Here is a 23,163-nt window from a genome sequence, read left to right as displayed (position 1 = left end):
AGTGCTTTACGTGGAGTAAATTATTAAATTCTCAAAGCAACCCTTTGAGGAGGGTGCTAATATCACCCTATATTACAGATGAGGAAAGTGAGATTTGGAGAAACTAAGTAACTGACTCAAGGACACAGAGCTAATACATGATGAACCAGAAATTAAACTCAGTCCAGAGTTTGCAGTCTTAACTGTTTACACTATTACCACAAGTGAATCCAATTAAGATGGGAGGAAGGACATTCCAACATTGTATCAGTGGTGCTGTTCAGTTCTGTTAATATCCTTCTTGGGTGACCCTAAGCACTTAAGGCACAAAGAAAAATTTGAGTTTGGTAGATCCACAAGATTGTCGCTCTCATCAAATTTGGTGTTCAAAATAAAGTTTTAAAAATAGGGCTTTATTCAAAGAGAATGTCTGTAAAATGGTTGTGGATGGTTTGGGGCCATTTCTGTAAAACGTTGACTTCTGCCTCACCTTTATCTTAATCTCTAATGACAGTGCTATGCATTTTTTTCTTTTTAAAGAACTCTAAAAATCATAATAACATAATAAATACTCCAAGTGGTTATTTCCACGATTCGTTGAACACAATAGTCTGACTTTGACAGAGCCATTAAAGGTATTGATTTGGAAAGTCCTGGGTACCCATCTTGTGGACTATAAACTTTAAGGACGTCACCTGAAAATCTACCTTCTCTAAAGCCTTTTGGTCATTTTTCAGTATCCTGATCCAGAGGTTATGTTTAGAATTCTTAAACCATCTTATATGAGCAGGTATAAGGTACACTGTATATATTACTCCCAGGTTTTTTCAAGGCCAGGGGAGAATGACTAAATGAAGACTCACCTGAAGGATTTCTCGGCAGATATAAGCAATCCAATCTTCTTTCAAACTCTGATTTCTGGTCATTCTCACTACATCAGTGACTGAGCCTGCTGCACACAGCTCCATCACCATCTGCAGGAAAGCCAACAAAGTATGAAGAATTAGAAAGTAATTCTCTAAAAATATCTGGAGAGTTTTAGTTCATATGGTTTATATTTATATATAATGTTTAGAGATTAAGACACTGCCAAAACTTGCTCAATTATCTGGTGGAAGACTCCAAAGGTTATTGGAATTAGAAAGAGTTGGAAAAAAATCCAAAGATCTGTTGGGGGAGCGAAGACAGGTACTACACCAGGGATATTTAACCAGGAGGTGAGATTTGAGCTAAGCCTTGGAGTATAGGTGGTGTTTGGATATGTTCAGAGCGAAGAACACTCAGTTTATTGGAAACAGAATGAGAACATGCCTTTAAAAAGAAGCTTGTGTCAGGGAGAAGCTTGAGTGACCATTGAAGTGGAACAGAAAAAACAGTTGAGGGAACAGTTTGATTGCAGGTGGAGAAGCAGGATATGAAGGATCTCAAAAGAATTTACACTTCAACATTAAGGCTAGATTTGCTTTTTTATTGTTGTTTTGTTTTTATTTTCAAATTCTAGATTCTTTTTCCCCAAGACACTGGCAAACTATAACTCCAAAAGGGAAACCATCAATTGCATTCCCGTAGGGCATTTTTTTTCCCAAATGATTTTACTGCTAAGGAAAGTCTATTTTAAGACTAATATCTTTCACAGTGTCTCATGCAGACTTTGCTTTATTAATAAAGTCAACTTCTCAGAAAATTTATTTTTGCCACCAATGAATCAGGTGTCCAACTAGTAAATTTCCTTTCTTATATTAGCTAACTAGAGGACTGACCAACGTGAAGGAGAACATTTCTATTATAATCAACCCAGCAAACTTTCATTAAGCACAGGTTTATGCATTAGTGTCCATGTCAAAACCGCTTTATCAAAAGAACAAAAACATGTCTTTTTTCAACTGTAGGCAAGTTAATTATTGCCATAGATGAAAGAAAGCAAAAGGATAAACCCCAAATCATGAATATTCAAAAAGTCTACCTTATTTCCTTTTGGAATACTAAAATTTTCTTTTCAGAAAATTACTCCCTTAATTTATATTAGTTCACAATTGATATTAGTGCATGTCTTTCACTTGAGTACACTCTCATGAAAAAGAAGAGAAGAAACAGCCTAACAAAACCAATAATACCGACAAACCACAAAAGGTTAATTTTCATGTTAACTATATTGCATGGGCACAACATGTACACTGTGGTAATGGAAGAAAAAGGGCACATTTTAAACCATGACAAACCTGAATTAAAGCAATTTACCAAGATGCACCCTGGAAAATCTTGCTAATATGACTTGAGTCAGAAGAGCTCTACTGTGAAAGGAATGTAAGGCATTCTCAATCATTTTCCCAGCTTTGTAAGCGCAATGCCTGGCACGTACGCTTTATAAACGGTAATTATTTAGTCATTTACTTACTTCCTATTCTGGTTTTCATGGGCAAGAAAGTGTGACTGGTCCCATGAAAACTCTTACCTCCACAAATAATTTAGGCATGTAGTGCCTATTCACCCTTCAGACCTCAGTTCAAAGAAAAGTTTCTCAAGAAGAGTTTCTCATTCCTCAATTTAATTTAGATTCCTTTGTTATTTGGCCACACAGAAGCATGTTCTTTCCCTTCTGACCAATTATACATTCATTTGTGTGATTATATGATTGATATTGGGCTTTGCATATAGACTGTAAGCTCCAAAGGGCCAGGTCCATGTCTATTCAACTTATTATTGTATCCCCAGCATTAAGCATAAGGCCTGGAAAAAAGATGGTTTTGAAAGAATATATGTTGAATGACTGAATGAATTTAGTACTAATAAATATATCCAATTAGAAGTCTGCCGTACTGTCAAGAGGAAAAACTTGTAAGTAAAAATATATTAAAATGTAAATGTTGTAAGACAAAAAAAAAAAAAAAACAATACAAAAAACCAGTAGCCATTAAAGCTGTACAACAATATTTAATAAAATCTCAACTGGAATTGTCAGAGAAGAGAAGATTTAGTTAACTAGTCATTTGGGAGAAAATAGGGTTAAATTGAAGATGTCTAAATTTGGTGATTCTCAAAGTGTGGTACCCAGAGCAGTAGCATCAACATCATCTATGAACTTGTCAGAAAGTGCAAATTCATGGACCCACACCCCAGACCAACTGAATCAGTAACTCTGTGGGTGGGGCTCAGTAATCTGTGTTTTTGATCAGGCTCTCCAGGAGATTCTGACGCATGCTCAAGTTTGAGAACCACTGCTTCAATTCAATCCCTTGTTGAAAACCTTTCTATACTGTCCGCTGTCCTGCTTCCTAAAATCCATTATATAAAATGTAACAGAATCTTTCCTTGACACTTGAAGATCCTGAAAAGTTTCAGTCATTATTTTGAAAAAAAAAAATACTACTATTCTTGACTTGAATTGGAAATGGAAATGTAGCAACTGCACACTGACCCCAGCTTATGTTCTAAATATTCCTTTCTAAATAAAGATATCCTTGACCAAAGGTTATTTTTTTTGTGTGTGATTTGACTACATTTCCTATAGTGGAAGGCAGCAACAATTCTGGTAACTGTATCATGGGTTTCAGTTAGCCTCTAAAATTTATCTCATTAATCTATAATTTGTGATATTGTAGGCAGGAAGACTAAGAAAAGGATACGTAAACTAACAATTTAGAAAAGAGTTTCTAAGAGTTGTATTTAAACAATAATGCATATACTTAGCAAACACCTAAAATGCACCCATATGATCATGCCAAATGCTAATTAGAATTGATACTTATATAGTTATTATTTGCAAGTCCATCAGGCAGTCTCTTTCGCCATACCACTAATTTACCAGCAAATATAGTAGTAATTACATAAAGTTAAAAGCAGCAAAACTACATTTGAAAACAAATATGTTAGATACTTTCAGTGTTCATTTGAGTCCTCCCCCATCCTACCCCCAAGACCCTTGCCAGGCACTTGTTATTTTTCCATATTTTATCACTCCCATCTCCAGGACTCAGAGCACATTTTATCATACTACTTAGAGCAGTTGAGTGCTTAAGTTTTCCTGTAGGTGCACAAAAGTGACATCTCAGCTTATGAAAGTGTATGTCCTCAAGTGAGATTTAGTTTTAAGGAATAAGATCAAGGTAATTAAATACAGACCCAAAGTTGATGCCTCTGGCCAGGGGGGCTCAGCTTGAAAAATGCACCATAGAAGGACACAATGTTTTTGTGAAAAGAGTACTTCTTCAAAAGGTTGAGTTCAGTCCTGAGATCCTCTTCCTCATCCTGTAGAATAAGAATAGACAGTAAAGCTCCTAAGCTATGCCATTCAATGACTATGGGACCCTGAACTATAGTAGATCAAAGAAGGAGAATACTATGGCAACCTATTATATCCTACAGCAATTTATAACAATCACAACTAGAACTGTCAGAGAATGGAGATCTCTGGTTACCTAGGAATTTAGGAGATAATAAAGGTTAATTGAAGATCTTTTAATTTAATGGTTCCCAAAGTATGATCCCTGGACCAGCAGCAATGGCTACTGTATAAAGTTTTCACTGAATGGAATCATTACTTTTTTGTTTGTTTTGTAACAGTTTTATTGAGATATAATTTACATACCATACAATTCACCCATTTAAAGTGCAAAATTCAATAATTTTTAGTATATTTACAGGATTATGCAACCATCACCACAATCAATTTTAGAACATTTTTATCACCCCTAAAGGAAACCCCATACCCTTTAGCTTTCACCCCCAAATTCTGCCATGCACATATCCCAGCTCTGAGCAAACACTAATATATCTTCTATCTCTATAGATTTTTCTATCCTGGACATTTTATATCAAGGAAAACAATATAGTATGTGGACTTTTGTGACTAGCTTTTTTTCCAAGATTCATCCATGTTGTAGCACATATCAGTATTTCATTCCTTTTCATTTACCTTTCATCAACTGATGGACATTTGGGTTATTTCCACCTTTTGGCTATTATGAATAATGCTGCTATGAGCATTCATATCAAGTTTTTGTGTGGATATATGTTTTCATTTCTCTTTGGTATATACCTGGAAGTGAAATTGTTAGGTCAAATGGTATCCTATGTTTAACATTTTGATAAAAATACCAAACTGTTTTCCACAGTGGCCGCACCATTTTACATTCCCAACAGCAATGATGGTTCCAATTTCTTCATATCCTCACCAACACTTATTATTTTCTGTTTTATTTTTATAACCACCCTAGTGGGTACAAAATCGTATCTCAGTGTGGTTTTGATTTGCAATTCCCTGATGACTAATTATGTTAAGACTCTTTTCATGTGCTTATTGGCCATTTGTATATGATCTTCAGAGGAATGTCTAATTGAAAATCTTTGCCCCTGTTTTTTTAATTGGGTTATGTGTCTTTCTATTATTGAAATATGAGATTTACATATTCTAGATACAAGTACTTCATAAAGTATATGATTTGCAAGTATTTTCTCCCATTCTGTGGGTTGTCTTTTCGCTTTCTTGATAGCATCCTTTGAGGAACAAAATTTTTAATTTTGATGAAGTCCTATTTATCAATTTTTTGTTTTGTTGTTTGGTGTCATATCTAGGGATCCATTGCCAAATCCGAGGTCAAGAGGATTTACCTCAATGTTTTCTTCTAAGCATTTTATAGTTTTAGCTCTTACATTTAGGTTTTTGATCCACTTTGAGTTAATTTTCATATAAAGTAGGGGTCCAACTTCATTCTTTTACATGTGGATATCCAGTTTTCTCAGCATTATTTGTTGAAAAGACTATTCTTTCCCCATGAATTGTTTTTGCACCCTTGTCAAAAATCAGTTGACCATAGATATATAGAAATAGTTCTATTTCACTGATCTATATGTCTATCTTTATGCCTGTACCACACTGTCTTTATTAGTTTGTGATTCATTGAATTTTAAAGGTATTGGTTTAATCTGTGCTGATCTTTTTAAAAGACATGCTTAAAGTCATTTATTTTCCTAATCACTACAGTGGTACATATGTATAAAATGTATATGAAGTAAAATATGTAAGTGGTCTATTCTCACTGAACATTTCCTCCTACCACTGGTAACTGTTGAGTGTCTATTCCTCCAGACATTTTTATATGCTAATACAATAGCTATAGATGACAGACATAAATGGGTAGAGATATGATCAATAAATTATATATATATTTTAGGCATTTATCTTTTAATCTAAACAAGCTCATATTGTTCTCGCTATTCTATCACTTGCATGTTTTATTCAATATCTGCAGAGCATCTTTCGATATCAATAAACATAAATGCACTTCCTTTTTATGGATGCATAGCATTGCATAGAATGGAAATATGGGTCTGCCACTCAGGGAACAGGTCAGGGATAGAGATATTGTTTTTGAGGACTATCTATATAGTGATAATTGAAGCCATCTTTTCTGATGGGATCGACCAAGGTAGAGTACATAATTTCAAGAGATATTTCTAGCAGAAGACGGTATGCTGTCACCAGAAAAGAGCATCTACACTAGGCATTAGGACACCTGGGTTTTAGCACTGATAGCCAAGAGTTGGAAATTCACTTAATCTTCCCAAGGTTCAGATTGTCCTCAGAAATCTGATAGAAGATGGCAGCCATTACCTATCTTCATGGAACGTTAGTGGAATCAAATGGGATAATATACTTAAAGTTCTTTGAAATCCTTGGAAGAACAATGTTAGGCATGCAAGGTATTATCATACAATATTTTGTTACTTGACCTTCTCATTTGAATTAGTCAGAGTGTTATCAGAACTATACACCTTTCTCTACTTTTTATCCTAATCTACAAACATCAGCAACCTTTATTTCCAGCACATTTGTTATAGTGGAGTGAAATGGGAAGCGATTCTCTCTCCCTAAGATTCAGCTATGTCTGCTTGTACTATGACAACCGAGTAGTTTCCATAATTCCTCTGTAACTCTTCTTAGCCAATAAAAAAAAGTTCTTCACTTAATAATTTTAAAACCATCACACTTTTAGGGTATATAGGTACAATACACTGGAGAAAAATGTCTTAAAATATTAACTTACGAAAAGGTAACTTAAATTGTTGGGAATTTCCAATGACCATATCATTGGTTTATGCATTTAGGTGTCATAGTCTTAAGTTAAAGGAACTTACATACAGGGAAATAAGATCCACATACATGAACGATATAACCGTTGATAAATACAAGACAGCGTATAATGAAGTTGAGAGTGACGTGAAGTGACTCAGGAATTGGTCCTACACTTGACAAATGGATTCACCGCCAGGGTCCTTTAAATTCCTACTAGCTCTAAATTTCACTTGATTGTAAATAAAAAAGCTCTCTTATTGCATCTATAAAAGTTCAATTTATATAACCTTTTCAATATATAGTTCAATTTATAAGTTCAATTTATATAACCTTTTCAACAATAACCTCTTATTGTACAAAGTGAAATATATTTGTAATATGTAGAGGAAAGAAGACTTTTTAATTAAATATACAGTTAAACTCTTGTTCTGAAATCCAGTGAAAAAGGATGCCTTTGACTTCTTTTGGGAAATAAATTAGAAAAGGGCCAACTGGCATGAAAAGTAATTAAGGGGTTAACCTATAACTATCTTTAGTTCTCCCCAGTATTTCCCTCAATTACCTTGACTTGATGACCTGGGGGTAGGGGAAAATACACCTTTTAGCTGAAATGAATCTGTAACTGAATATATCTAGTCAGTTATCATTTTCCTTCCTAGCTTATTCCCTAAGACCCAGTAGGAAAGATGGGCAATTACTTTTTATATTTAGCTATATTGTGTCTGGGCTTTAAAAATAGTTATGAAATAAATATAAGCCAATGTACTAGGTGCTGTAACGTCCCCAAGCATTCATAATATATCTTTTAAAATAAAGTTTGAAATCTTGGAGAAATGGCTGGCAGCTGCAGAAAATTCCCTAGGATTTTCCAGTGGATTTACCCATAAACATTCAACTACTAGCAAATAAATCTAGACACCTATTCGTTTTGGGGGGAAGGGGATGGAGCCTGATTTCTCTAGTTGGAAACCCCAGTGACAGGTTCTCTCTTTGTACTTATTGTGTAATAAAGGCATGAACGAATAAAATAATCAACTTGCAGCATGAGAATTATATGGAAGTTCAGGTTCCGGTCTCATCCCAGCCTCCCAAGGAAGTTCAGTTAATAAGTTCTCTTCAAATTTCCTTAACCTGTTTTCTACAAAACTAAAAGTTGATCCTTGAAGCTTTCATTCTTGCCATGTAGGACCCTTAAACTTTATGCTTCCCTGTGATGTGACTCTCCTTTGAAATGGTAACAATATCTGCTATCAATTAGAAATAAACCTCAGGAACTAGCAATTCTATGTGTACATCGGCACTCTCAGTTCCTAGTAAGGCACCAAGGTTCTGCTGAGAAGAATACAAACTCATAAAGAGTGCAATAAATAGGAATGAGATGATGGTGTGAGGATAAGAACACAAGGAACAGGTTAAAGAAAAGCGTGGGCCAGACTGAGTCCTTTAACTTGTTTGGTAATTTGATATCAAGGAGCTTCCTTTTCTTTCTGGGTTAGAAAACTCACATTCCCAAGCAAGAATAGGAGAATGCTGAGCTCTAGGCAGCTATGTAGTTGCATGTGACCATACTTTTAACCCTGCTTAGAGGTAGGCCAAATATCCTGCTGCCATTTTGCCTATGAGGAATCTGAGCCCTAGAGGGGTAAGACCCCTTTTCCAAGTACTTCTTGGCTATTTAGTGGTAGTCTTGGGACTTGAACTCATGTTTCTGAACTTCCACATTATTGCTATTTCCATAAACTTCTAACTCAAAGAGGTGTACGTGTAATTCACAAACTTCTTATCCCAGAGGATTCAAGATGATTTAGAGATGCTAACTGGCTGATCAGCTAGCAGTTATTTTTCTTACTAAAATATATAATCAGAGAATTCAAAGTTCCCAACTAGAAAAACTTTCAAGAGTGGGTTTCCCACATAAATGTAAACTCCCCCAAAACCAATAAACCAAAATCAGATATGTTTGGAAAGTATTAGTGTGCGTGCCATTCTCAATTAATGGGAAGTTGAGCTTGTGAGAAACACATAAGTACATTATATCCATAAGGCCAAGTGGGTAATTTAAAACTATCACACATATCCTAGTAATATGATGCTATAGCATTTCCTGGCTCAGGGCCAATTGATCCCAGAATGGCCTGAATATCCTGTTTTTTGTCAAGAAGAGGCAGCTCAAGGATGCCAAAACTCCCCATGTAATTTCACCCAATTCTAGAATCAAAATCTTTTTCCCTATAGAAAGAATACCAGAGAGGGTTGGGGAAGACCTTTAAAGGGGTTTATTAACACAAATGTTTGATGAAACTACAATTGGTCAAACAATTATATTTTTCATACCTTACCTTTTGCAGCTTCTTGATCTACCAAAGCATGTTATTAATCAGTACTATCTGTTTCATTTAGATATGATTTGTCTCCCGAGATACACTGTAACCAAAACAGGACTCTAGTACTTACTAAATGAATCATGAAGCTGTTTACCAATACCTTTCTAATATAACTAGAAAGTTTTTCTGAATATGATTGTGTTAATGGAAGAGGTAATTTTTAATTTGTCTGAGAGTATATTTATTAAGACACAAAAGGTTGAAAATATCCGAATACCCGAGAGTTGACTGCAGGGGAGAAAAGTAAGAAAAAAAGATATCAATGAATTATATTGATGAGAGCAGGAATTCTGCTTTTAGGCCCACAGAATACTTTGATAGTTCACCAACATCTAGATCATCAACATCTACTGAAAAAGAATTTTCTTTGTCAGATCTTATTCTAGAACCAGCAAATAATTATTGGTGTCAAAGAGACTGCTTTGTAAGGCAGTTAAAAAGTTCCAAGTAGAAAGCATTTTCATGCTCCTTCATGCATTCAAGTACTCTGCCAGATGTCTGAAGACTTTTAAGCTGGGTAGCCTGTTGGGTTTCTGTCCACTATTGTTCTTACAATAACAAATGACAGTCCTCATTTGGTTCATGTACAATGGCAATGTTTCTTAGAATCATAATGTGGGAAAAGCCAGTTAGTCCAGGATACCATGTAAAAGGTGTAAAAAGGACCTTGCCAAAGCCAATTTTAGGCAAAATTTGCTCTTGGTCCCATCATCTCTTTTGTTGCTACTCAAGAGTACCATGCTCTTTAGATTTACTCAATCCTTTACCTGCTGTCAACACTTAGCTGTTTAGGAAATTATTTTTGTGTGTATGTGTGTGTGTGTGTGAGGAAGACTGGCCCCGAGCTAACATCCATGCCAATCCTCCTCTTTTTGCTGAGGAAGACTGGCCCTGGGCTAACATCTGTACCTATCTTCCTCTACTTTATATGGGATGCCGCCACAGCATGGCCTGACAAGCTGTGCGGCAGCGCACGCCCAGGATCCGAACCTGGGCCGCCAGCAGCGGAGTGTGCACACTTAACGGCTACGCCAAGGGGCTGGCCCCTAGGAAACTATTTCTGCTAGGCTCTGCTTTCTGACAGATGCTAGTGTTCAATTACAATAATTGAATCTATGTGAATATGTTAAAAGATAAAAATATGTTATCACTTCCAGGCGAGAACATTTTAGTGGTGGCCTTCTAGTGACAACGATACAACACAAAGGAATTAGTTTAAAGTTGAAAATTAAAGGAAAGAGTAGTTTAAAGTAATGAGGACTTTCAGTACTCACGCTGTATCTCCACCCGACAGACTTTTGATATTTATTTACTCTCACTCGCCTTCCTATTTCAGGTAAAGGGGTCTGCAAAACCAAGAACAAAAGCTATTAGATTCACTGATACACTCTAAAAATGATTTATTCTTAAGTACTTTGTGCTCTTTTGACACTAAATGGAAGAGTAACATAATACTAATCCACTCTCAATTTTCACTAATAGTATTAATAGAAAATCAGTTTCTTATATATACAGAAACTTGGCACCAAATTCATAGTAACAGATTTAACTGCCATATTAATGGGAAAATTACAACTTGATGTTAGTAAAGTGCTATTTCTCCTTACAAAACAGGTAATTGACACTAACTATCTATGGAGTGAACATGATTTTTAATATTTCAAAAGTTAGAGTATCTAAAATGTAGATCCTAGACCCAAATGTAGGTCAAGGTCTCTCAAGTTAAAACAAGGAAATAAGTATTTTAGAGAGCATCACTCAAAAAGTACTAGGCTGATTATTTGGAAGCCATGGTTTATAGGGCAAAATAAATCCACAAAACCTCAAAATCCCTTGAAACCCACATTGGTTTGCAACATTTGACATTTATTGGCAAAACAAAAAGCATGCAACTCTTTAAACAGTTTCAGCAATTCACTCCCTGCACAAATTGGAAAAGAACAGTTTATGGCATTGACAACAGTTCAGTGAATAGGTATAGCTTTTCAAACATAATATTTGAGAATTTTCCTTTAGGGTATAGTGAAGTGAAAATTTTTTGAACTTTGCTATGTTCATGCTAATATTATCTTGAGAAAGTGAGACACTCATGCTAAAGAAAGAGGACAGAAATCAGTGCTTAGCAAATTCTATAACAATATGTTATGAACCATGACACAACTATATGAATGTTAGCAGGAACAGTGTCAATTAAACTGTCTCTCTTGCTCATCTGTCAGAAAATACACGAAAAATGTGCATCACTGACAAGTTCTTTCCTTCTACCTGTCATTGACAATCTATTGGCCTAAATTCTCAAAAGGAACGGTCAGAGAGGGAAAAGAATATGATGGAACACAGAAGGATTAACACAATATTAGAGGAAATCTCCTCTTTGCTACCCCAGGAAACAGATAATCAACTAGAAATAGACAGCAATACAGATATTTTCTTCACTCTTATAGAATACCAAAATATGTGGTACTTTCAGTGTGAGTGAAGCATTTTTTATGTGTAAATATAATAAATCAATAATAAAGATAATATACTAATGGATAGAAATAATATTAAACGATAAATATAAAAAATCCAGATTTACATAATTATATTATATATAATAATGATTTTTAAAAACCAATACAATATTTTCTGAGCTGTTTATCCCAAGGCCACAGTCCATTAAGGGAATAGAATACAAACAGGATATAATAGTACCTTACGAGCATTCATCACTTTAACAGCTGTAAATGCACCAGTCTTTTCATGGAGTCCCTGAAACACAGGATAGTAATAAACATCAAATACTGGCTATATAATCCAGCGATCAAGAGACAAACAAACTAAAAATATTAAAATTAAATAAAGTAAACAATGTAGTCTATTATGAAATATAAAATACTATATAGAGATGAAATATAATGTATTATATAGAGAACAGAAATATTAAATTATCAACATTTTAAACAAACTTCAACCATTTCACTTGAAAAATCAAGCAAGTTTATGGGAGTAGTTTTGCTTTTCATGTTTGTATTAAATAGTGTACATAACTGGCCATTTGAAGGCACTGCTTTCTTAGCATCTTTCGTCTAGGTTTATATGGCACCAAAGCATCAAAATGAAAAGTAAAAATTTCAGACTGGAGATGGGGATAAAGGAGATGTTCTACTGAACATTTTTTCAACTGATTATGTGGTACTATGCAGACATATCTTTCCATTAGACCCCTCTTCATACACTAAATAAGTTTTTCCATAATAATCACAGGTAAGAGGGACACATAATTAATTCAATGGCCTGTAAACCATTTAGTATGCCCTCAATCATATGAAAGATATTTATGAAAGGAAGAAGTTCTGAAAGATTCTTTTTTTATAGAAAAGTTTATGAGTTCTAAGAAGTTAATCTTATTCTAAATTCAAGTACAAGCTACAGATTTATAATTTCCAAAAATGAACATAGAGGTTTGGAATCAGAATTCTTATTTTGTGGCTGGCGCCTTTTAAAATATTTCAAGCTGTAGTCATAGAAAAATTTCAGTCTGGTATTGATATGTGTAAGGTTTCAACTTAAAACAGAATGCCTTATCTGACAGTTCTCTAGCAGAAGATTTGATTCTTGGACGATACTGGGTTAGATAGTACCTTCCCAAAAATCAGGTTCACTCATAACTTTGGAATGTGACCATCTTTGAAAATAGGGTCTTTGCAGATATAATCAAGTTAAATGAGGTCATACTGGATTATGGCGGCCAATGGCTGGTGTCTTTATAAGGGAAAGGGGAGATTTGGACACAGAGACATAGATACACACACAAACGGAAGATGGCCATGTGAAAATAGGAAGAAATTGGAGTGATGCAGCTACTAGCCAAGGGATGCCAAGGATTTCTGGCAACCACTAGAAGCTAGAAAGGAAGGATTCTTCCCTAGAGCATTCGGAGGGAGAATGGCCCTTCAGACTTCTAGTCTCGAGAACTGTTGAGAGAATAAATTTCTGTTGTTTTAATCCACCTAATTTGTGGATTTGTCACTGTAGCTGTAGAAAACTAATATAGGGGCATTCAAACCAAAGGACTGTCACTAGTCACAGCTTTCATGTGAAAGACAGCAACACCTTTTTGCTTATAGAATGATCAAATGAGGGGTGGTATGTCTGGATAGTGTTGTTAATATCTCAGGTAACACGTCTACTGGTTAGATGGTCGTAGCACTGATGGGAGGTGGCATGGATTGCTGGTTTCAGTTTATGGAGTCAGGCCTGAGTCAGGTTAACGTATTCTGTGTTGAATTGTGTCATCCAAATAGATATGCTGAAGTTCTAACAACTAATACCTGTGAATGTGACCCTTTTTGGAAACTGGGTCTTTGCACATGTAATCAAGTTAAGATGAAGTCATACTGGATTAGGGTGGGCCCTAAAAGCAATGACTAGTGTCCTTATAAGAAGAGAGAAATTTGGACACAGATACACAGGGAGAATGCCATGTGAGGCAGATTTGACTGATGTATCTACAAGTCAAGGAAGAATAAGGATTTCCGGAAATCACCCAAAGCTAGAAGAGGCAAGGAAGCCTTCCACCTTAGAGCCTTCAGAGGGAGAAAGACCCTGCAGACACCTTGATTTTGGAATTCTAGCCTCCAGAATTGTGAGGGAATAAATTTCCTTTCTTTTAAGCCATCTAGTTTGTAGTAATTTGTTAAGGCAGCCCTAGGAATCTACTACACAAGGCTAGAAGGATAGAAACTAAGCAAGGGAATGGGCTGGACTTGGGATAGGGTTCAGAAACTACTGATCAAGGTACAAGGAGATGTCTAGAATCAGGTGAGCAGTTTTGGGTGGATCATGACAGCTACCAAAGAGTAGAATTTTTAAAGGAAAGAAAAAGGTGTAGGTTACTAACTAATCAGAGAAAAAAGTAGTTAATATTTCAGATATTAACCCCTTATCAGATAAATGGTTTGCAAATATTTTCTCCCATTGCGTAAGTTGCGTTTTCATTTTGTTGATTGTTTCTTTTCCTGTGCAGAAGATTTTAGTTTGAGGTAGTCCCACTTATTTATTTTTGCTTTTGTTGCTTGTACTTTTGGTGTCATATCCAAAAAATCACTTCCAAGACCAGTGTCATGAAGTTTTTTCCCTATGTTCTCTTCTAGGAGTTTTACAGTTCAGATTACTTAAGTTTTTAATCCATCTTGAGATAATTATTGTGAGTAGCGTAAGATAGGGGTCCAATTTAATTTTATTGCTGGTGGATATATGAATATGTTGGAGACTCCCATATTTATTTATATCTCTGGAAGAAAATATATATTAATATTTTTATTTGTTTAGCTCTTATCATGACTTAGAAAGTATTGTTTTCCTAATTATTCATATAAATACTTTCTAGTCAAATATTTTCACATCTGTATGCACAAATACAACATGTTGGAAACTGGCTCTCACACACCCTTTAAAGAAGTTAAAATGTTTACTTCCTTGATTCTAAGAGCTTATTTATGGGCCCAACTACTAGTCTGTGCAACACAAATATTTGGCGTGTTAGTAAAGATATTAGCCATATGTTGTCTTATTTGATTGGTGGTTACTAAGCCACAAATTTTTTTAAAGTCTGGAATACACAGCCATCATACTCATGACACATATTAGTAAGATGACTAAATGTCTTTAAAAGGTGCCACCAATGACCACAGAACAGAGAAAATCAACTTGGTTCTACCCTCATTATCTGTGATTTAATCTCTCACTTGAAAATTGCAAAAAATTATTTTGTCAGACAAGGTATCCTAACGTGGGGTTTGGAAAACATGCTCACTGTGTCTATATAGAAATTAAACCCCAGATCTTGGAATTATGTACTGGGTTAATATGCCTAACCATTATGCAAGCTTCCATAGAAGTTTGCTATATCCAGATAATAGATAAATGGAAAATTGCTGCCTGTTAACCTAATATTCCAGAGAGTTCCCTCTGTATCTTGACTTTTAAAAATTTTTATTTTGAAATAATTTTAGACTTAGAGAATAGTTTCAAAGGTAGTGCAGAGTGTTACTTTATATCCTTCACTCAGCTTGTTCTAATGTTAACATCTTATATGACCATGGTATAATTGTCAAACCTAAGAAATTAATATTGGTACAATATTCTTTTAACTACATTGTAGTCTTTATTCAGATTTCTCCAATTTTTCCATTAATGTCCTTTTTGTAGGACCCAAACCAGGATCCCACATTTCATTTAGCTGTCATGTCTCTTCAGGCTCTTCCAATCTGTGACAGTTCTTTAGACATCTTTGCTGTTTTTCATGACCTTGACACCTCACAAGAGTACTGGTCAAGTATTTTGTAGAATGTTCCTCTCTTTGGGTTTGTCTGACATTTCCTGATGATTACACTGAGATTATGGGTTTGGAGAAAGAAACCACAGAGGTGAAGTGCCCTTCTTATCACATCATGTCAGGGGTACATGGTATGACCATCACTGGTGATGTTAACCTTGATCACTTGGTTAAAGTGATGTCTACCATGTTTCTTCACTGTAAAGTTACTGTTTTTCTCTTTCATACTCTATTCATTAAGAGTGACAGACGTTGGTTTTGAAGAGGGATAACACTGTTCTTGAGCATTTATCTAGAGAACCTCGAAGTCATCTTGAGATAAACTAATTGTTCCGTGGTGCCATCTTGTGTTTGGTTCACTGACTATATAGAAGCTGTTTTGTGATCTTAGCTAAAGACCATGTTGTCATAAACAGATTGTCTCCCTAAATGTGACGTTGAACCAGGACCAGCAAATCCAATTTCTAAGATGTGCCTTTTTTCCATTACAATGTAGGTTTTATGACAAATTACTTTAAAACTCAATTTGTTGAAAACACACATAGAGAATGCTAAGAAGGAAGTTTGGTTTTGGATTCTAGATGGAGTATTACATAACTTCACAGTTCCCACTGGTCTTAGTGAATCTTACACAGGAAAATTGCAAGGAAAGTCTTAAACTACAAACGTGGATTTTTTTTGTTTGTTTTTCCTACCATCAGTAATACCACTAATTTACAGGAGCCACTAGCTGCACTGGATTAACAATGCTGTCTTAAATAGAGTTTGCATGCAAAGAATGACCTTTTAATTCTCAAGCATCGAAGAACAAGGAGAAGAAAATGCTCCATGCTCTCTTTCCTATCATAAGAAAAGAAACCGCTGCTTAAATCTTCTGTGTAAGTTCACCGGCTCTCTCATATTTGAGTAAAAGAAGATGATATGTATTAACAATGCTTTGTAGCCATTCCTGACTCTAGGCTCAAGCCTACTAACATTTGGAATCAAGTAAACTATATCGTCACTTTAGGCAACTCTTTGTCTTGTCATCAAGCTCATTCAACTTATTCAAGTTTAATTATTAATGGATGCAGCTCACATGATATGATATTAGGGGCGACAGAAGGTCAACTACTCAAAAAATACCCATCTCCACCCCACAACCTGCTACCAAGTATAAAAATCATTCATTATGTCTCAATTTTATTAAAGCAGTGAAACTCCCTGATTATGCAAATGTTAGCTGAGAAAAAGACACATTGAGGTATTATTTGTCATTAACACTTTAGCATGAGTTAGATGATCAGATTAGATAACTGTAAGAATGGCATGGAATAGTTAAGTGTTTATGGAAGCAGAAGGTGCAGGAAGGAAAGAGGTAGAGTCTGAGGAGTTCCAGGAGAGGTCGTTCCTCAGCCATAATGAAGCTAGCAAGTGCCTGGAATGGGGAGCAAAGTAAAAGTTAGTGAGAAGGGATTCTCAACATGCAAAAGGAGTAAAGAAATAAGAGGGGATGGAGAGGTGAAAAGACAAAATGTGCCAAGTCACAATTTTATTGAAGGAATTTACAGTTTTTAAGATGTATACACCTGAAAGAACCAAATGCAAAGACTAGTTAACAACATGAATCCTAGGGTCCCAAATGCAGTCTAAATACTGTTTAAAGGGTTCAAGAGAATGAATATAGAAAACCATGTGAAGATCTTCAATAAAGTCCTAAAAAACTACCCTAATTTATGCTCTCACAACTATTTTCTAGGGTTGTACTCTGAAATATGGTATTTAGGATGAAAGTGTATTCTTTTTCCAGGACCATTTGATATTATCCAGGAGAGCACATAAATTCCCTAATGTGTTGATTTCCATTTGGCAAGGATTTTTGTTCTTAGTTAATTAATTTAGATAATCAAATAAGCAGCATTATTTAGTAAGCTTCCCCAAGGAAAAACAGAGTTTATTACTGTACTATTGCTCTTCAATGGCCCCAAGCCGAATATTAGCATTCTGAATCTGTCTTATGAACAGAAAATATGGCCTGTCCCTGAATTTAGGATACTGGTCACATACAAAACATTGTTAAAATGTATATGTGCTTGCTTTAAACAAAAACCAGTGCAGGAAAATCTTGATGTACATAACAAAAAAAATGAATGGATGGTCATAAAATAACACTAGTTTACAAATGGACTTGTACTAGTTTTCATTAAACACTCAACTCCTCAAATTTATTTATTCATTTATTTTTTGGATTCCCCCCCATTATTTTATTGAGGTCATAATCGTTTACAATATTGTGTAATTTCAAGAGTACATTACTATTTATCAGTTTCTGGATGGACTGCATTGTGCTCACCACCAATAGACTAATTTTTATCTGTCACCATACATATGTGCCCCTTTACCCCTTTCACCCAACCCCTAACACCCTTCCCCTCTGGTAACCTCTAATCTGTTCTCTTTATCCTTGTGTTTCTTTATCTTCCACATATGAATGAAATCACTCAGTGTTTGTCTTTCTCTATCTAGCTTATTTCGCTTAATATCATACCCTCAAGGTCTACCCATGTTGTTGCAAATGGGACGATTTTGTCTTTTTTTGTGCTTGAGTAGTATTCCATTGTGTATATATACCACATCTTCTTTATCCATTTATCAGTTGTTGGGCACTCGAGTTGCTTCCACGTCTGGCTATTGTGAATAATGCTGCAGTCAACATAGGGGTGCATAAACCTCTTTGATTGTTGGTTTCAAGTTCTTTGGATAAATACCCAGTAGTGGGATAGCTGGGTTGTATGGTATTTCTATCTTTAGTTTTCTGAGATACCTCCATACTGTTTTCCATAGTGGCTGCACCAGTTTGCATTGCCACCAGCAGTATATGAGGGTTCCCTTTTCTGCACACCCTCTCCAACATTTTTTATTTTTTGTCTTGTTAATTATAGCCATTCTGACAGGTATAAGGTAATACCTCGTTGTAGTTTTGATTTGCACTTCCCTAATAATTAGTGATGTTGAACATCTTTTCATGTGCCTGTTGGTCATCTGTATATCTTCTTTGGAAAAATGTCTATTTATTTCCTCTGCCCATTTTTTGACCAGGTTATTTGTTCTTTTGTTGTTGAGTTGTACAAGTTCTTTATACATTTTGGAAATTAACCTCTTGTTGGATACATGATTTGCAAATATTTTCTCCCTCTTGATGTGTCATCTTTTCGTTTTGTTCATGGTTTCCTTTGCCTTGCAGAAGCTTTTTAGTCTGATGTAGCAGCCCCATTTGTTTATTGTTTCTTTTGTTTCCCTTGCCTGAGTAGATATGGTATTCGAAAAGATCCTCTAAGATCGATGTCAAAGAGTGTACTGCCTAGATTTTCTTCCAGGAGTTTTGTGGTTTCAGGTCTTACATTCAATTCTTTAATCCATTTAGAGTTAATTTCTGTGTATGGTGTAAGATAATGGGCTACTTTCATTCTTTTGCATGTGGCTGTCCAATTTTCCCAGCACCACGTATTGAAGAGACTTTCCTTTCTCCATTGTATGTTCTTAGCTCCTTTGTTAAAGATTAGCTATCCGTAGATGTGTGGTTTTATTTCTGGGCTTTCAATTCTGTTCCATTGATCTGTGTGTCTGTTTTTGCACTAGTACCATGCTGTTTTGATTATTATAGCTTTGTAGTATATTTTCAAGTCATGGATTGTGATGCCTCCAGCTTTGTTCTTTTTCCTCAGGATTGCTTTGGCTCTTCAAGGACTTTTGTTGTTCCATATAAATTTTAGGATTCTTTGTTCTATTCCCATGAAGAATGTCATTGGGATTCTGATTGGGATTGCACTGAATCTGTAGATTGCTTTAGGTAATATGGACATTTTAACTATGTTTGTTCTTCCAATCCATGAGCATGGGACATCTTTCCATTTCTTTATATCTTCTTCAATTTCTTTCAATAATGTCTTATAGTTTTCAGTGTATAGGTCTTTCACTTCTTTGGTTAAATTTATTTCTGGGTATTTTATTATTTTTGGCATGATTGTAAATGGGATTGTAGTCTTGAATTCTCTTTCTGCTAGTTCATTATTAGTGTATAGAAGTGCAACTGATTTTTGTAAGTTGATTTTGTACCCTGCAACTTTGCTGTAGTTGTTGACTGTTTATAATAGTTTTCTGAAGGATTCTTAAGGGTTTTCTATATATAGAATCATGTCATCTGCAAACAGTGCGAGTTCACTTCTTCCTTTCCAATTTGAATACCTTTTGTTTATTTTTCTCGCCTAATTGCTCTGGCCAAAACTTACAGTACTATGTTGAATAAGAGTGGCAAGAGTTGGCACCCTTGTCTTGTTCCTGTTCTTAAAGGGATGGCTTGTAGTTTTTCACCATTAAATATGATGTTGGCTGTGGTTTTGTCATACATGGCATTTTATTATATTGAGGTATTTTCCTTCTATACCATTTTATTGAGAGTTTTTATCAAAAATCAACATTGGATCTTGTCAAATGCTTTCTCTGCATCTATCAAGATGATCATACAATTTCTATTCCTCGTTTTGTCAATGTGGTATACCACATTGATTGATTTGTAGATGTTGAACCATCCCTGCGTCCCTGGTATAAATCCCGCTTGATCAGGGTGTATGATCCTTTTAATGTATTGCTGTATTCAGTTTACCAATATTTTGTTGAGGATTTTTGCATCTATGTTCATCAGTGATATTGACCTGTAATTTTCCTTCTTTGTGTTGTCCCTGTTTGGGTTTGGTATTAGGGTAACGTTGGCCTCATAAAATGAGTTAGGAAGCATTCCATTGTCTTAAATTTTTTGGAATAGTTTGAGAAGGATAGGTATTAAATTTTCTTTCAATGGTTGGTAGAATTCTCCAGAGAGGCCATCTGGTGCTCGAATTTTGTTTTTTGAGAAGTTTTTGATTACTGTTTCAATCTCTTTACTTGTGATTGGTCTATTCAGATTCTCTACTTCTTCTTGATTCGGTTTTGGGAGGTGGTATGAGTTTAAGAATTTATCCATTTCTTCTAGGTTATCCAATTTGTTGGCATATTGTTTTTCATAGTATTCTCTTATAATCCTTTGTATTTCTGTGGTATCCTTTGCAATTTCTCCTCTTTCATTCCTAATTTTATTTATTTGAGCCTTCTCTCTTTTTTTCTTAGTGAGTCTGGCTAAGGGTTTGTCATTTTTGTTTATCTTCTCCGAGAACCAGCTCTTAGTTTCATTGATCCTTTCTACTGTTTGTTTTGTCTCTATTTCATTTATTTCTGCTCTAATTTTTATTATTTCCCTCCTTCTGCTGATTTGGGCTTTGTTTGTTCTTTTTCTTGTTCTGATGGGTGTAGCTTAAGATTAATCATTTGAGATTTTTCTTGTTTGTCGAGGTGGGCCTGTATTACTATGAATTTCCCTCTTATGACCACTTTTGCTGCATCCCATAAGAGTTGATATGTTGTATTTTCATTTTCATTTGTCTCTAGGTATTTTTTAATTTCTCCTTTGATTTCTTCATTGATCCAATGGTTGCTCAGTAGCATGTTGTTTAGGATTCACATATTTGTGACTTTCCCTGCTTTTTCCTTGTAGTTGATATCCAGTTTTATAGCATTGTGGTCAGAAAAGATGCTTTATATGATTTCAAACTTATTCAATTTATTGAGACTTGCCTTGTTTCCAAACATATGGTCTATCTTTGAGAATATTCCATGTGCAATTGAGAAGAATGTTTATTCTGCTGTTTGGATGGAATGTTCTATATATATCTATTAAGTCCATCTGATCAGTGTTTCATTTAATCCACTATTTCCTTGTTGACTTTCTGTCTGGATGATCTATCCATTGATGTAAGTGAGGTGTTGAGGTCCCCTACTATTATTTTGTTGCTGTTAATTTCTCCCTTTAGGTCTGTTAATAGTTGCTTTATATACTTTGGTGCTCCTGTGTTAAGTGCATATACATTCATAAGTGTTATGTCCTCTTGGTAGAAAGTCTCTTTTATCATTATATACCACCCCTCTTTGTCTCTCAGTGTCTTTTTTTTTTTTTTTGGTGAGGAAGATTGGCCCTGAGCTAACATCTGTGCCCATCTTCCTCTATTTTGTATGTGGGATGCCACCACAGCATGGCTTGATGAGCAGTGCATAGGTCCATACCAGGGATCCAAACCCATGGACCCTGGGCTGCTGAAGCAGAGTGCATGAACTTAACCACTATGCCACCAGCTGGCCCCATCTCGGTGTCTTTATTATCTTGAAGTCTGCTTTGTCTGATATAATTATGGCAACACCTGCTTTCTTTTGTTTGCCATTTGCTTGGAGTATCGTCTTCCATCCCTTCACTCTTAGCCTATGTTTGTCTTTAGAGCTGAGATGCGTTTCCTGGAGACAGCATATTGCTGGGTCTTGTTTTTTAATCCATCTAGCTACTCTGTGTCTTTTGATTGGAGAATTCAACCTATTTACATTTAGAGTGATTATTGATATATGAGGGCTTAATACTGCCATTTTATCTCTTGTTTTCTGGTATATTTCCATTGTTTCTCTTCCCTTGTATTTCTGACTGTCATTTCAGTTTTTTGGTGGTTTTCTCAGTTTCCTCTTTATTTATGAATGTGACTCTGCTATGATTTTTTGTTTAGTGGTTACTGCGAGGTTTATACAAAAGATGTCATAGATGAGATAATCCATTTTCTGATAGCCTCTTATCTCCATTAGCCTAAGCAGGTTCCATCCATTTCCTCTCCCACTTTTGAGTTATGTTGTCACAAATTATTCTGTTTTGTGTTTTGAGTTTGTGACTAAATTGAAGTGTTCATAGTTATTTTTGATGCTTTCCTTCCCTTTATTTTTGATGTTATAATTAAGTGTTTCCTAACCTGTTCTGATAGATAGCTGCAAATTTCTGATTTTGGCTGTCTGTTTATCTCCTTGCTCAAAGATTTGTAGACCTTTGCCTTTTTGTTTCAAGTATGAGGGCTCCCTTCATCATTCCTTGTAAGGGAGGCCTAGTGGCAATGAACTCCCTCAGCTTTTGTTTATCTGGGAAAGCTTTTATTTCTCTACTGTAGCTGAAGGATAGTTTCACTGGACAGAGCATTCTTGGCTGAAAGTTTTTGCCTTTCAGTATTTTGAATATATTATTCCAATCTCTCCTAGCCTGCAAGGTTTCTGCCAAGAAATCCCCTGAAAACCTGGTAGGGGTTCCTTTGTAGATTATTTTCTTCTGCCTTGATGCCCTTAATATTTTTTCTTTGTCATTAACTTTTGCAAGTTTTAGTATTATATGCCTTGGAGAATGTCTTTTTGTATTGATGTAATTAGGGTTATTAGGAGTTCCATTGGCTTCATGTATTTTTAATCTCAGCTCCTTCCCCAAGTTTGGGAAGTTCTCAGCTATTATTTCTTTGAACAAGCTCTCTGCTCCTCCTTCT

At 35.4% G+C, this 23,163-nt stretch overlaps 1 protein-coding gene across 1 annotated transcript in view; it reads right to left on the bottom strand.

Annotated features, from left to right (window-relative positions):
• NRK (Nik related kinase) overlaps positions 1 to 23,163 on the bottom strand; it is a 141,270-nt gene that overhangs the window by 60,479 nt on the left and 57,628 nt on the right. Inside the window, exons 3-6 of the mRNA XM_058535097.1 lie at positions 12,130 to 12,186; positions 10,710 to 10,781; positions 4,099 to 4,224; positions 843 to 953 (exon numbers count right to left, since the gene is read on the bottom strand). Coding sequence (XP_058391080.1) covers positions 843 to 953; positions 4,099 to 4,224; positions 10,710 to 10,781; positions 12,130 to 12,186 — 366 coding nt within the window. The remainder of the gene's footprint in view (positions 1 to 842; positions 954 to 4,098; positions 4,225 to 10,709; positions 10,782 to 12,129; positions 12,187 to 23,163) is intronic.

Source organism: Diceros bicornis, chromosome X (genome assembly GCF_020826845.1).
Source record: "Diceros bicornis minor isolate mBicDic1 chromosome X, mDicBic1.mat.cur, whole genome shotgun sequence".
NCBI lineage: Eukaryota > Metazoa > Chordata > Mammalia > Perissodactyla > Rhinocerotidae > Diceros > Diceros bicornis.
This window is presented reverse-complemented; position numbering and strand designations above follow the sequence as displayed.